General features: G+C 36.3%; 3 protein-coding genes across 3 annotated transcripts in view; 1 reads left to right on the top strand and 2 right to left on the bottom strand.

Moving 5' to 3' along the window:
- The window catches only part of LOC128217270 (uncharacterized), a 206,264-nt gene that overhangs the window by 22,870 nt on the left and 170,523 nt on the right, over positions 1-12,871 (bottom strand). The gene's annotated exons all lie outside the window — the stretch shown is intronic.
- The window catches only part of LOC128217375 (heat shock 70 kDa protein 12A-like), a 38,563-nt gene that overhangs the window by 16,459 nt on the left and 9,233 nt on the right, over positions 1-12,871 (top strand). The gene's annotated exons all lie outside the window — the stretch shown is intronic.
- On the bottom strand, positions 6,228-8,924 carry LOC128217271 (lysozyme C-1-like). The gene is made up of 5 exons (XM_052924303.1): positions 8,765-8,924; positions 7,744-7,824; positions 7,296-7,457; positions 6,925-7,003; positions 6,228-6,362 (listed from the first exon to the last, which is right to left on the bottom strand). Exons 1-5 carry the CDS (start codon positions 8,808-8,810, stop codon positions 6,287-6,289), a joined length of 444 nt encoding a protein of 147 aa, XP_052780263.1. The 5' UTR covers positions 8,811-8,924; the 3' UTR covers positions 6,228-6,286.

Raw genomic sequence — 12,871 nt, 5'->3', positions numbered from 1 at the left:
AGACGTTTAACATTATGTACATTTTCTGCGGAACCTCACATTAGAATTTTTGTTAACTTTTACTCGATCAGCTAGACTAATTGTTGTTTTCTGGCTTGTATTTGATCTCGGCTGAGCATTTATCAAAAAAGAGATTTGTTTGTTAAGGTCAAAGTAAATTACAAATTAGGTCAAGGTCAAAAAAAGAATTGGTCAGCTCATAAGCCTATGATAATTTGTTACACAGAACCCAAATTTGCTGTATTATTTCAAGATCAAAACTAGTTTATAGTTACATGTATGTACATTTAGGAGTGATATGCATTTACAAAGTTCATGCAGAACATAAAGTATTAAAGTATCATCGAACTTAGACATTTGATTGTACAAGCCTTATATTCGTGCTTGCCGGTAGAACAAATCAACAAGCTCTGCTATATAAAATCAAAAATATTGATCAATCTCGGAAAGCAATTTACAAGTACATGGCTTGTTGCCATGCGCTATTAATGACCACTGTATTCGAGGTGTATCATTGCTAAGTTCTTTGAAAACAAAGTAAATATCACACACAGAATATAGCACAATGTTTTCCATAATGAATACAACCACCATGTCAAAGTAACTTATTTAGACTTAGGTACTCGCTTACTTTGTAGAGGTCTGACATTGAGAAATTATTTGCGTTTGAATCTTAAACAAAATGCTTGTAACACTGATTAAACATTATTAAAAATTCAAATATAATCTTTATTCAAGTCAAGTCAAGTCAAGAGGCGAAATGCATACATATAAAGATTTCAATTCTACCATTACAAAACATTTTTGACAATATATTTTAACAATAGTAAATGGCTAGTGTAATATATTTATTGTAAACAATTAATACAAATGCGACAGAAAGGGCCTCGAACATGATCGATATAATGTGCCAGAAAGGACCTCAGATACTATCGATATAATGTGACAGAAAGGACCTTGGACACTATCGATATAATGTGACAAAAAGGACCTCGGACACTATCGATATAATGTGACAAAAAGGACCTCGGACACTATCGATATAATGTGACAGAAAGGACCTCGGACACTATCGATATAATGTGACAAAAAGGACCTCGGACACTATCGATATAATGTGACAGAAAGGACCTCGGACACTACCGATATAATGTGACAAAAAGAACCTCAGAAACTATCGACGATATGAATTTCTCTATCATAAACATGAACAAATGAACCCCAACAATCACATTCTTCATATATGTGATTTAAATAAACTAAATTTTCTGCTGTCATCTTCTAAAATGTAGAAATTATAAAAAAAATAGAATAACTTGTTACATTTTACATCTAAAATTTATTTTTTACAATAATATGTTATATACTCCTTCATTATTATCAAATTCAACATAATTATCACACCCCCGAACCCCGTGTATTAAGAAAAGATTTAACATATTAGTTAATTATATGAAAGTAAATATTTTGTGCATTTTAGGCATTATTATAAATTATGCAGTTCTTCTTAACAAACAACAGAATAAAATGAACTGTAGAATTAACACACTGCCTAGGACACATGCCATCTCAATCACATGTGAGAAAAGTTTATGTTTTATTAGACAAATGCTTATGGACCATCAAGTGGAAATGAATTTCCACATCACGTTATCAAATATACCATTTTTATTGAACTGAAACAAAAATGTAAAATCAAACTTAATGAAAGACAAGGATTCTATATATGTATCACTGATGGACAAAAAAGGAACGCTCTCTTCAAAAAGGTCAAATAAATGCTACCTTCAGCAAACAGAATGTACAAATTTAATCTCTTTTGTTGTATTACTATCTATTTACTGCATACAATAAAAAAATTCCTTATAGTTTAGTATAGAGGGTTGTCTGGGGTCTAAGTCTGTTTACAGATGGAAGAGTAATCATACAATATTAAGATTTTCGAACAACACCCGAACATCCTCTCAGACAGTACCTGCCTTACACAACAGAGATGTTGACATTACAGCTTAAAATTGTTTTGTTTTTTTCCGCTTAATTTACACTTTTAGTTCGCCCGCTTATTGGACGTCTAGTTATCGATTGTACACAATTAAAATAATAACACTGTTTCTCAAATCTAAATATTGAGAAGACCTGTAATGGAAGAACGTATTGAACAGGTGACATCATTTCATTGCTCATTTAAAGTCATTTCAATGAAACATAAACGGAGGTTGCGAAACACGTCGTGTACGATTAGCTACAGGTACGTGTACAGTCGCAGTTCAGTTTAAAAGTCGTTTTCACATTTAACATACAGATTTGCTGATAGTGGCATAAAACACTCTCCTCGTGTTTGTGTACAGTTCATTCTGAAATTACACTACGCACACATACCTTGATGACGTAACACACACAACAGTAGTCCACACGTACACGTGACCTTAAAGTAGCATTTTTAAATGCCTCTTTTTGAAAATAATATATCGTGTAAAAAATTGGAAGAGTTTCAACAACAAAATTAGCGCTGTCTACTTATCATTGTATGACATAACCAATTAATTGTAGTATGGCTGGACCCACCGCAACCCCGATATCATAATGTATGTGTAGTATGGCTGGACCCACCGCAACCCCGATATTGAGATGCATGTGTAGTATTGCCTGATTTTACTGCAACCCAAATATTTTGATACATGTGTATTATACACTGCCCGATACCTTGATGCATGCGTAGTATGTCCTAACCCCACCGCATCTCCGGTACCATGATGCATGCGTAGTATGTCCCGACCCCACCGCATCTCCGATATTATGATGCATGCGTAGTATGTCCTGACCCAACCGCAATCCCGCTATTATGATGCATGCGTAGTATGTCCTGATCCAACCGCAACCCCGCTATCATGATGCATGCGTAGAATGTCCTGACCCCACCACAACTCCGATATTTTGATGCAAGTGAAGTATTGCCTGACCCCACCGCAACTCCGATATTACGATGCAAGTGTAGTATTGCCTGACCTTACTGCAACCCTAATATTTTGTTGCATGTGTGTTATACACTGCCAACACGCAACCCCGATATTATGATGCATGTGTAGAATGTCCTGACCTGATCAAAACCCCGATAGTTTGATGCAAGTGTAGTATGATATAACCTCGCTGTAACCAAGATTTTTTGATGCAAGTCTAGTATCGCATGAACACACCACAACTCCAATATCATGATGCATGCGTAGTATGTCCTGACCCCACCGCAACTCCGATAATACTATGCAAGCGTAGTATGTCCTGACCCCACCGCAACCCCGATATCATGATGCATGCGTAGTATGTCCTGACCCCACCACAACCCCGATATCATGATGCATGCGTAGTATGTCCTGACCCCACCGCAACCCCGATATCATGATGCATGCGTAGTATGTCCTGACCCCACCGCAACCCCGATATTATGATGCATGCGTAGTATGTCCTGACCCCACCGCAACCCCGATATCATGATACAAGCGTAGTATGTCCTGACCCCACCGCAACCCCGCTATTATGATGCATGTGTATTATGTCCAGACCACACCGCAACCCCGATATCATGATGCAAGCGTAGTATGCCCTAACCCACCGCAACCCCGCTATTATGATGCATGTCTAGTATGTCCTGACCCCACCGCAACCCCGATATTATGATACATGCGTAGTATGTCCTGACCCCACCGCAACCCCGATATTATGACACATGCGTAGTATGTCCTGACACCACTGCAACCCCGATATTATGATACATGCGTAGTATGGCCTGACACCACTGCAATCCCGATATTATGACACATGCGTAGTATGGCCTGACACCACTGCAACCCCGATATTATGACACATGCGTAGTATGGCCTGACCCCACCACAACTCCGATATCATGATGCAAGCGTAGTATGGCCTGACCCCACCGCAACCCCGATATCATGATGCATGCGTAGTATGTCCTGACCCCACCGCAACCCCGATATCATGATACAAGCGTAGTATGTCCTGACCCCACCGCAACCCCGCTATTATGATGCATGTGTATTATGCCCTGACCACACCGCAACCCCGATATCATGATGCAAGCGTAGTATGCCCTAACCCACCGCAACCCCGCTATTATGATGCATGTCTAGTATGTCCTGACCCCACCGTTACCCCGATATCTTGATTCATGTGTAGTATATCCTGACCCTACCGCATCTCCGGTACCATGATGCATGCGTAGTATGTCCTGACCCCACCACAACCCCGATATCATGATGCATGCGTAGTATGTCGTGACCCCGTCGCAACCCCGATATCATGATACATGCGTAGTATGTCCTGACCAAACCGCATCTCCGATACCATGATGCATGCGTAGTATGTCCTGACCCTACCGCATCTCCGGTACCATGATGCATGCGTAGTTTTTCCTGACCCCGTAGCAACTCCGATATTACTATGCATGCGTAGTATGTCCTGACCCCTCCGCAACCCCGATACCATGATGCATGCGTAATATGTCCTGACCCTACCGCATCTTCGATACCATGATGCATGCGTAGTAAGTCCTGACCCCACCGCATCTCCGATACCATGATGCATGCGTAGTATGTCCTAACCCTACCGCATCTCCGATACCATGATGCATGCGTAGTAAGTCCTGACCCCACCGCATCTCCGATACCAAAATGCATGCGTAGTATGTCCTAACCCTACCGCATCTCCGATACCATGATGCATGCGTAGTAGAAACACCTAAGTAGTATGGCCGGACTCCATCCTAACCCCGATAGAATGATGTTTGTGTGGTATGGCCTGACCCCACCACAACCCTGATAATATGATGCATGTGTAGTATGGCCTGACCTAAACGCCATCCTGATATTATAATGCATGTGTTGTATGTTTTTTTTGTGTTTTGTAACGCTCTGTGTCGTTCGATTATTATAGTTTAGGCCTTTACTCTCTGCATCTAAACATGAACAAGAATTACTTTTGGGATTGTCCCTGTAGACCACACATTACGTAGGAGAAAATTAGTCCGAATTGGGAAGAGGTATACAGTCAAGGGAACACTTGTTACACGCAAATAATGGTGAAATATCTAATTGAATGACATATAAGGCAACCTAAGGAGACAATGAGGGACTAGTGTCGTGTATACAGGATGCCTGTTAGGCCCTGCCCTCATTATCTTTTGTCAATTTCATACATACAAGTAAGCTTAGACCGATAAATGAATAAACTGCTGTCTACATGTGCAAGTATATAAACATTTGATCTCAAGTGAGTGTTTATTTTGTGACGTTATAAGTAATCACGCGAGAATGTACATGTCATTTTGCGGTTGAAGTTTAAAAAGAACATAAGTCGCCTCACATTCGTTTTCAATAGTGCGAATTCGCTTTGTAGCTGATCGATTACAGCATGGACGTTTTGTCATTTTAATGGATGTGCTCAGTTTTAGGACATTACCTCCGTCAATTGGAGCTATATACATGTTGTAAAATCCACCAGTAAAAGTGGGATTTCATGTTGAATCAGTGACTGTGACAGTGTGTGAACTTTAACATTGCTGGCGAACTGTCTAGAAGGAGCATGTTGCGAGGAAGTAGCCGGGGTATTTCCACTGGATATACTGAACATTTCCTTGTGTTGATTTGTATGTTATTATGCTAAAGTTGTTTACTAGTATAGATGCAATGTTCTTGTGCACCGATGTTTGCAGAATCTGGTTCGCAGGAACATTGTTGTCATTCAGTTTCTGGACGAGATATTTTCTGGCGTTGTGATCAGGGAGGTATTTGCTTGGATTAAGCCCAGCCTTCTTCACCATTCGTTCCATCGTTGAGCTGAGTTTGTTGACACCTAGATGATTTCGTGTGAATCATCGTTTCTAATGTTTGTTTAGATTTTTTGGCAGCACGCATGATTACATTTTTCTGTGATGCGGTTTCCTTATTTGCATAGTTATTACTCTAGTTATGGAAATTATTGCATGGGGTTATATCACTCATGCTTTATGGTATAAATGCAAGTATGACAATTTACCTGAACGGTACATACTGAATGAGTTATGTACAGACAACATAAATTAAGGAGTATGCTTTGTAAAACATTAATTAATGCAATAATTAACAGCCGCTTTTGCACTTAAACGCATTATAATAATGCGACGTATACATAAAAACATTTTAACAAATCCTTCTATCAATATCAAAACAACGACTATGGAAATGAATTTATATTTATTGAAAAGTCAATCAAACATGAAACAGTAAATGCTGATTGTTTAACCTAACCCTGGAATGCCGCATTCCGATATGTAACTACTCGTTTTACTCTGGCAATTGTTGGTGTAACTCATCCTGAAAGATTGATTGAAAACTGTGTAATGCAGTGAATCTAAAGGTATGTTATACATAAACATTTTACCAATAAAGCTATTAGATGAATATAAGATGCAGACATGTTCAGAGATGAAATATTGTGGGTAAATTTGAAATACGAGTTGGGCTAGAATGTTGAATTAACAAAAGTAACAAGTTTAACAATAAAAAGAGCATTTTGTTAACATTATATTTGATAATGTTGTCTATAGTTACAATGTGCATGGAAAAAAGAAAACAATGTATTTTATTTGATAGCCAAAAGTTTCTTTTTTTCATTTACATAATTTTGTATGTGAAAAAGAATAATCAGTGTCAAAAAAGTTTCATTCACATTGCTCTATTAAAATATCACATTGTATTTGAGGGCACCTTAAAATTAAAATTAGGGTTTTCTCCGAAATTTCTTTTGTGTCAAACATGAAAACATGGAGTTAGAATTAAAGGTGAGATTAATATTTAGTTGTCAGAGATAAATATTTAGAGGAGCTTAAAATTGAAGACGACGTTCATACTCCATTGAGGAAGAATACAATCTTACGAGAAACCCCATCCTTTGTGTTCTCTCTTGAGTTTTTTTATGCAAGCCACGTCATCAGTCAAATCAGTGTTTTTATAGTCTGAAAGTTAAACCAAGGAAATCAATTTTTCAAAGATTCAGTTCAAACAATATTTGAAGAAAAAACACACGCGTACAATTAAGCACAATATGAGCACAATGTAATATTAAAAAGCATGACAGAAAAATACACAGGTAAATTTAAGTCTTTCGAACATCTAATATGAGCACAATAGAATATTACAGAGCACTAAAATGTGATATTTTGATCTTTACAATCGTTATAAATACGTGTATTATTTTTTTATTTTTTCACGACTCCGCTGTAATTAAAAAACTATCCAAATCCTTACCTGAGCAGGGATGCCCACAGCCATTCTTTGCAGGTTTGCCATTTTGGGGATCGCAGTTCCAATAGCTGTTTATCTGAAATAGGCCATGGTCCACCGAGTTTGGTGAATTCTGATTGACAGCAGCCGTGTTGAAGCTTGATTCATACCAGGCCATACACACCCCTATATAAATATACTTATCTTAAAGCGTATTGCAATGACAGTTATATGATTATGTTTTTTTGTTTTCATACCTTAAAGAGATCCTATTAAATTACACACATATATAAACACACAAACAAAGAGGCAATCATCAGTCCTGAGATACGACACACAACACAAGACGTATATACAGTTAGGTATGTAGGTAGGTAGAGTAGTGTAGGGTTACACGCGTAGGTTTTTAGTAAGTTTAACTACTGATATTATAGTAGTATTCCATATGAAATATGATATCAAAGGTACTCACATTTGTGCAACTCCGACTTAGCAACATTTTCGGCCAGCAGATCCCTCGCAAGTTCACACTTTGTGTAGATGTAGCCTTGCGCTTAAATGTAAAAATGGTTTTCAAGAACAGGTTACCATCACATTATCAGACGTATCGAGCAACTTTCTTTTATATGTATGTCGTCAAATTGGTACAAGGGAATGGGCAGGAAATTCCTGCGAGCTTAATTTCAAAACATGCTTTTCTCTCTCCTAATTCAATAAAAAAAAATTGAAAACGGTGGCATTTGCGTCAAACTTTATATATTTACCTAAACTGTATCTGCGTGATTTAGGGTCTTTCGCAATACAAAGTGGATGGGAAGGTCGAATTTGAAATAACTCAAGTCCACTTAAAAGAATAACTGATTCTTGGTACATAATTTACCGAGCGTTGGCGCTCGCTCCGCGGTGCTCTTGTTTATTTCGTTTTGGAAAACATCTTTTTCAAGTGTAAAACTTAGTCCCTTGCATGCAAACATAACGAAGGAATCAGTAATTATTCAACTTTTGATTGCATTTTAATAAAAAATAATCAATGAGACGCAATAAATATGGGTTTGTGTGTAAAAATTCAATTGGTTACAAAAATGCTTTTTGTTATGAAACAGAAGCAATCACCACAAACATACAGCAACATTTTAGCACCTAAAACTTTTTATTAACTTTTAGCACTTGAGTCTAAATGCAAATTATTTTAGAGTCAATATCAGATAAAATATTATCTCATAATATTTGGGAAGCTCTCCAAACATCTATTCCATATATTTCTTAGAAAGAAAAAATAGAAGAAAAAGGAGATTTGAAGACAAAACTATTCGTTATTCAGTTTATGAAACACACAATTACAACTGTTATGACATTTTTTTTATAAAAAAATGTCCAAATTATGCAAACTTTTCTTAGTCATTGATAAGTTATGCCAGTTTGTTAATTATGACATAGAATTGATTTTATAGTTGTATAATCAACGTAAATGATTATTGACAATGTTAACTTACCCAAATATGGCAGACAAAGAAGCAACAGCGCGAGCGAATGCATCATCCTACAGCTTATAACAATTATATCCTCGTCCCTTCGCAGGTTTGCACTTTATAAAGATGTAAGTATTTCGCAATTTCATTTTGTAAACTCACGTAGGCTTATGGCAATGTGACATTTGTATTTTGAATAATCACCAACATTCAACTTTAAAATAGCATTCAACCAAATTGTTACAAGGTTAAATAAAAAAAGCTTAACCACGATTCCAAAAAAGTTATATTTCAAAATATTAATGTGTAAATGCACGTATGCCTGTTTGAAAGATGGCATTTGTTTTTTACTAATCATAAACATTCACATTAAAGGTACATTTTATCACATTGAAACAAGGTAAAATAAAAGCTGTCCACAGTTCTTAAAAAGATACAGAAACGTTATATTGAAATAATTCAATTGAACCTACAGGGTCAAGGCCAGTGGCTGAAATCTCAACGAATGCCTGTTGAAAGTCACAAGGTTGAAATCTAACAGACACTTAACGAGACACACAACGACACAAAACAGCATCCGGGTGTGGGGTGGAGGGTTATGTCGAATTCTTCACAATTCCTTCTAACTTTCAAAATTTATCAACACTAAATCAAATTAAAAGGTTGAACAGCAAAAAACAAAAAAACAGATATCTCACAAACAGAATACTACAAAATAAACATTTTAACAATAAAGAAGGAAACAATAGGTTGTCTAAAAATAATTACTGGAGTTACCGACTTGAAATAGTCAGTAAAAAAAACACAAATTCACTAAAGATTTTCATAGTAATGGAGGACTACTGAACGTCACATTTGTCCTTGCACTTATAAATAATAGCAACAATAAATCAAATTAATACATTTTAAATTGCAGTGACAGGCCCGGTAGCCAAAAATCTACGAACAAAAACCAGCCACAAGCTGAATTTTAATTAACCATACAGCACAGACAGACCACATATGCAACACAATATAATTATTTACAAACGTTTGGACGGTAAGCGAGACAGGAGATCACAGGGTAAGATGTGCATATGTAGCCCAGTTGAAATTCTGATAGTTTAAGGGAGACAATTCATGCAGATTGATTTTACTTTTTTACCAGTTGTTGGTTATTGTTTGCCTAAGACCATGATATGTTATATGGTTGATGCTACACATGTACGCAGTTAATATCATCTTGATTTCATTCTGCCACTGCAATAATAACACGGACGAAACTTTCAATGTTTTGTTTGTTGTGTGACCTCCTACAATAAAAGGGTTAACGTTGACTATGTCACCTCAATAGTCATGGGGCATACGCTTGTCATGCGCACAAATGCTGTAGTTTTGTCACGGTTGTAGGTCGATAGTGCACGGTTTTAGAAGAGCCTTCTTTGATCTGACAGCAGTTGTTTTTACTTTTCCGTAATGATTTTGACTAGTCTTGAAAATAGATTATCATCGATACACGTGTACTGATAACATTGATCAGATAAGCCATAAGTGAGATACAAACGTTTATGAATTCATTCTTATCTGAAATTATTTGTTACGGTGCCAGATGCTATCAAATCATGGAATTTATTATTTGTATTGTTAAACTGTCCAAGGCTTTTGTAGATGAATATGTACTGGTTATTTTTACTAGTTTACGAGCATTTTATAGAGTTTTGCGCAAATAATTCGTTTTCAAATTTCAATAAAAGGTTATTAATATAAATTTAATTCATTTTCTAACGGATTACATAAAAAATCGAAGTGAAGTGTCTTATTTACCTCAATGATATAGCAGAATTGTTTTAACTATGACTCGTCTCTTTGCACACGACAGTTCTTTACCTATTTTTCCCGAGATTTCGTTATGATAGAAAAAAACACTAAATCATTACTTAAATGCTATACATACAATGACTGGTGAATTTTAATCCTGCAAACATAGAGGAAATGTTAATGGCATAATGTGAACGAAGTCGTCCAACACTTCTGTGTGATAATAACAAATTCAATTCATTGTTCGACACAAGCATATATGTTTAATACTTAGGGAGGATGGTTTAAGGCACCAACATATATCTAATACCATTGCAACAGCTTCGAAAGATATCGTTGCCATGCAAATGGGGAAATTCATAATACACAGAAAACACACATATATATCTTTGATACCTTCGTCCGCATCTACAACACGGATCAGTACCTAAGGATAATTGTACCATACATTAAAAAGAAACACTGAAACATATAATATATGAAGCTGTACGAATAGTTACTGCCCTTACATGATCCGTATCAATTTATAATTTATAAAAGAGAAATGGTCGGGTGTCCCGTTCGTACGAAAGAACAATTCAAAAGCTGACTGAAGTTTGTAAACACAAACGCAATATGTTATCATCTTGTTAACGTTGTTTCCACCCAGATTTCAATAATAACACGGATCATTTACGGGATTCAGACAAAACAGTACTTAGAATACTTTACAATTATGCAGTCAACATCATGGTTGATCTTGACAGGACAGTTTTAAATGCTGGGGTTTTTGCAGGGGTTTGAGTCTATTATAAGTCTGAAATTGAGATCAATTTATATTGCTCTAAATCTGACATCAAATTTCATAGAAGGGATTATATTCGCACATATGCATTATGCCCAAATGCGTAAAAGGTGCAGTAATTCAAATCCCTAGTTATACAATTACCACATCGCAACGTCCCCTATGATTGTTTCTGTGGTTCACTTATTGAAGATGCAATGCGCTTTATATTAAACTATAGTCTATTTACTGCACAAAGGGACCAGTTATTCAGATTCAGAAACGTTATATTGAAATAATTCAATTGAACCTACAGGGTCAAGGCCAGTGGCTGAAATCTCAACGAATGCCCCTGTTGAAGGTCACAAGGTTGAAATCTAACAGACACTTAACGAGACACACAACGACACAAAACAGCATCCGGGTGTGGGGTGGAGGGTTATGTCGAATTCTTCACAATTCCTTCTAACTTTCAAAATTTATCAACACTAAATCAAATTAAAAGGTTGAACAGCAAAAAACAAAAAAACAGATATCTCACAAACAGAATACTACAAAATAAACATTTTAACAATAAAGAAGGAAACAATATGTTGTCTAAAAATAATTACTGGAGTTACCGACTTGAAATAGTCAGTAAAAAAAACACAAATTCACTAAAGATTTTCATAGTAATGGAGGACTACTGAACGTCACATTTGTCCTTGCACTTATAAATAATAGCAACAATAAATCAAATTAATACATTTTAAATTGCAGTGACAGGCCCGGTAGCCAAAAATCTACGAACAAAAACCAGCCACAAGCTGAATTTTAATTAACCATACAGCACAGACAGACCACATATGCAACACAATATAATTATTTACAAACGTTTGGACGGTAAGCGAGACAGGAGATCACAGGGTAAGATGTGCATATGTAGCCCAGTTGAAATTCTGATAGTTTAAGGGAGACAATTCATGCAGATTGATTTTACTTTTTTACCAGTTGTTGGTTATTGTTTGCCTAAGACCATGATATGTTATATGGTTGATGCTACACATGTACGCAGTTAATATCATCTTGATTTCATTCTGCCACTGCAATAATAACACGGACGAAACTTTCAATGTTTTGTTTGTTGTGTGACCTCCTACAATAAAAGGGTTAACGTTGACTATGTCACCTCAATAGTCATGGGGCATACGCTTGTCATGCGCACAAATGCTGTAGTTTTGTCACGGTTGTAGGTCGATAGTGCACGGTTTTAGAAGAGCCTTCTTTGATCTGACAGCAGTTGTTTTTACTTTTCCGTAATGATTTTGACTAGCCTTGAAAATAGATTATCATCGATACACGTGTACTGATAACATTGATCAGATAAGCCATAAGTGAGATACAAACGTTTATGAATTCATTCTTATCTGAAATTATTTGTTACGGTGCCAGATGCTATCAAATCATGGAATTTATTATTTGTATTGTTAAACTGTCCAAGGCTTTTGTAGATGAATATGTACTGGTTTTTTTTACTAGTTTACGAGCATTTTATAGAGTTTTGCGCAAATAATTCGTTTTCAAATTTCAAT

This window comes from Mya arenaria, chromosome 14, assembly GCF_026914265.1.
Source record: "Mya arenaria isolate MELC-2E11 chromosome 14, ASM2691426v1".
NCBI classification, from domain to species: Eukaryota; Metazoa; Mollusca; class Bivalvia; order Myida; family Myidae; genus Mya; species Mya arenaria.
This window is presented reverse-complemented; position numbering and strand designations above follow the sequence as displayed.

Coding starts and splice junctions, on each gene's coding strand:
- LOC128217271 (XM_052924303.1), bottom strand. CDS start 8,810: ATGATGCATTCGCTCGCGCTGTTGCTTCTTTGTCTGCCATATTTGG. Junction 7,458..7,743: donor TAAGTCGGAGTTGCACAAAT/GTGAGTACCTTT, acceptor ATATTTATATAG/GGGTGTGTATGGCCTGGTAT. Junction 7,004..7,295: donor CTGTGGGCATCCCTGCTCAG/GTAAGGATTTGG, acceptor TTTAACTTTCAG/ACTATAAAAACACTGATTTG.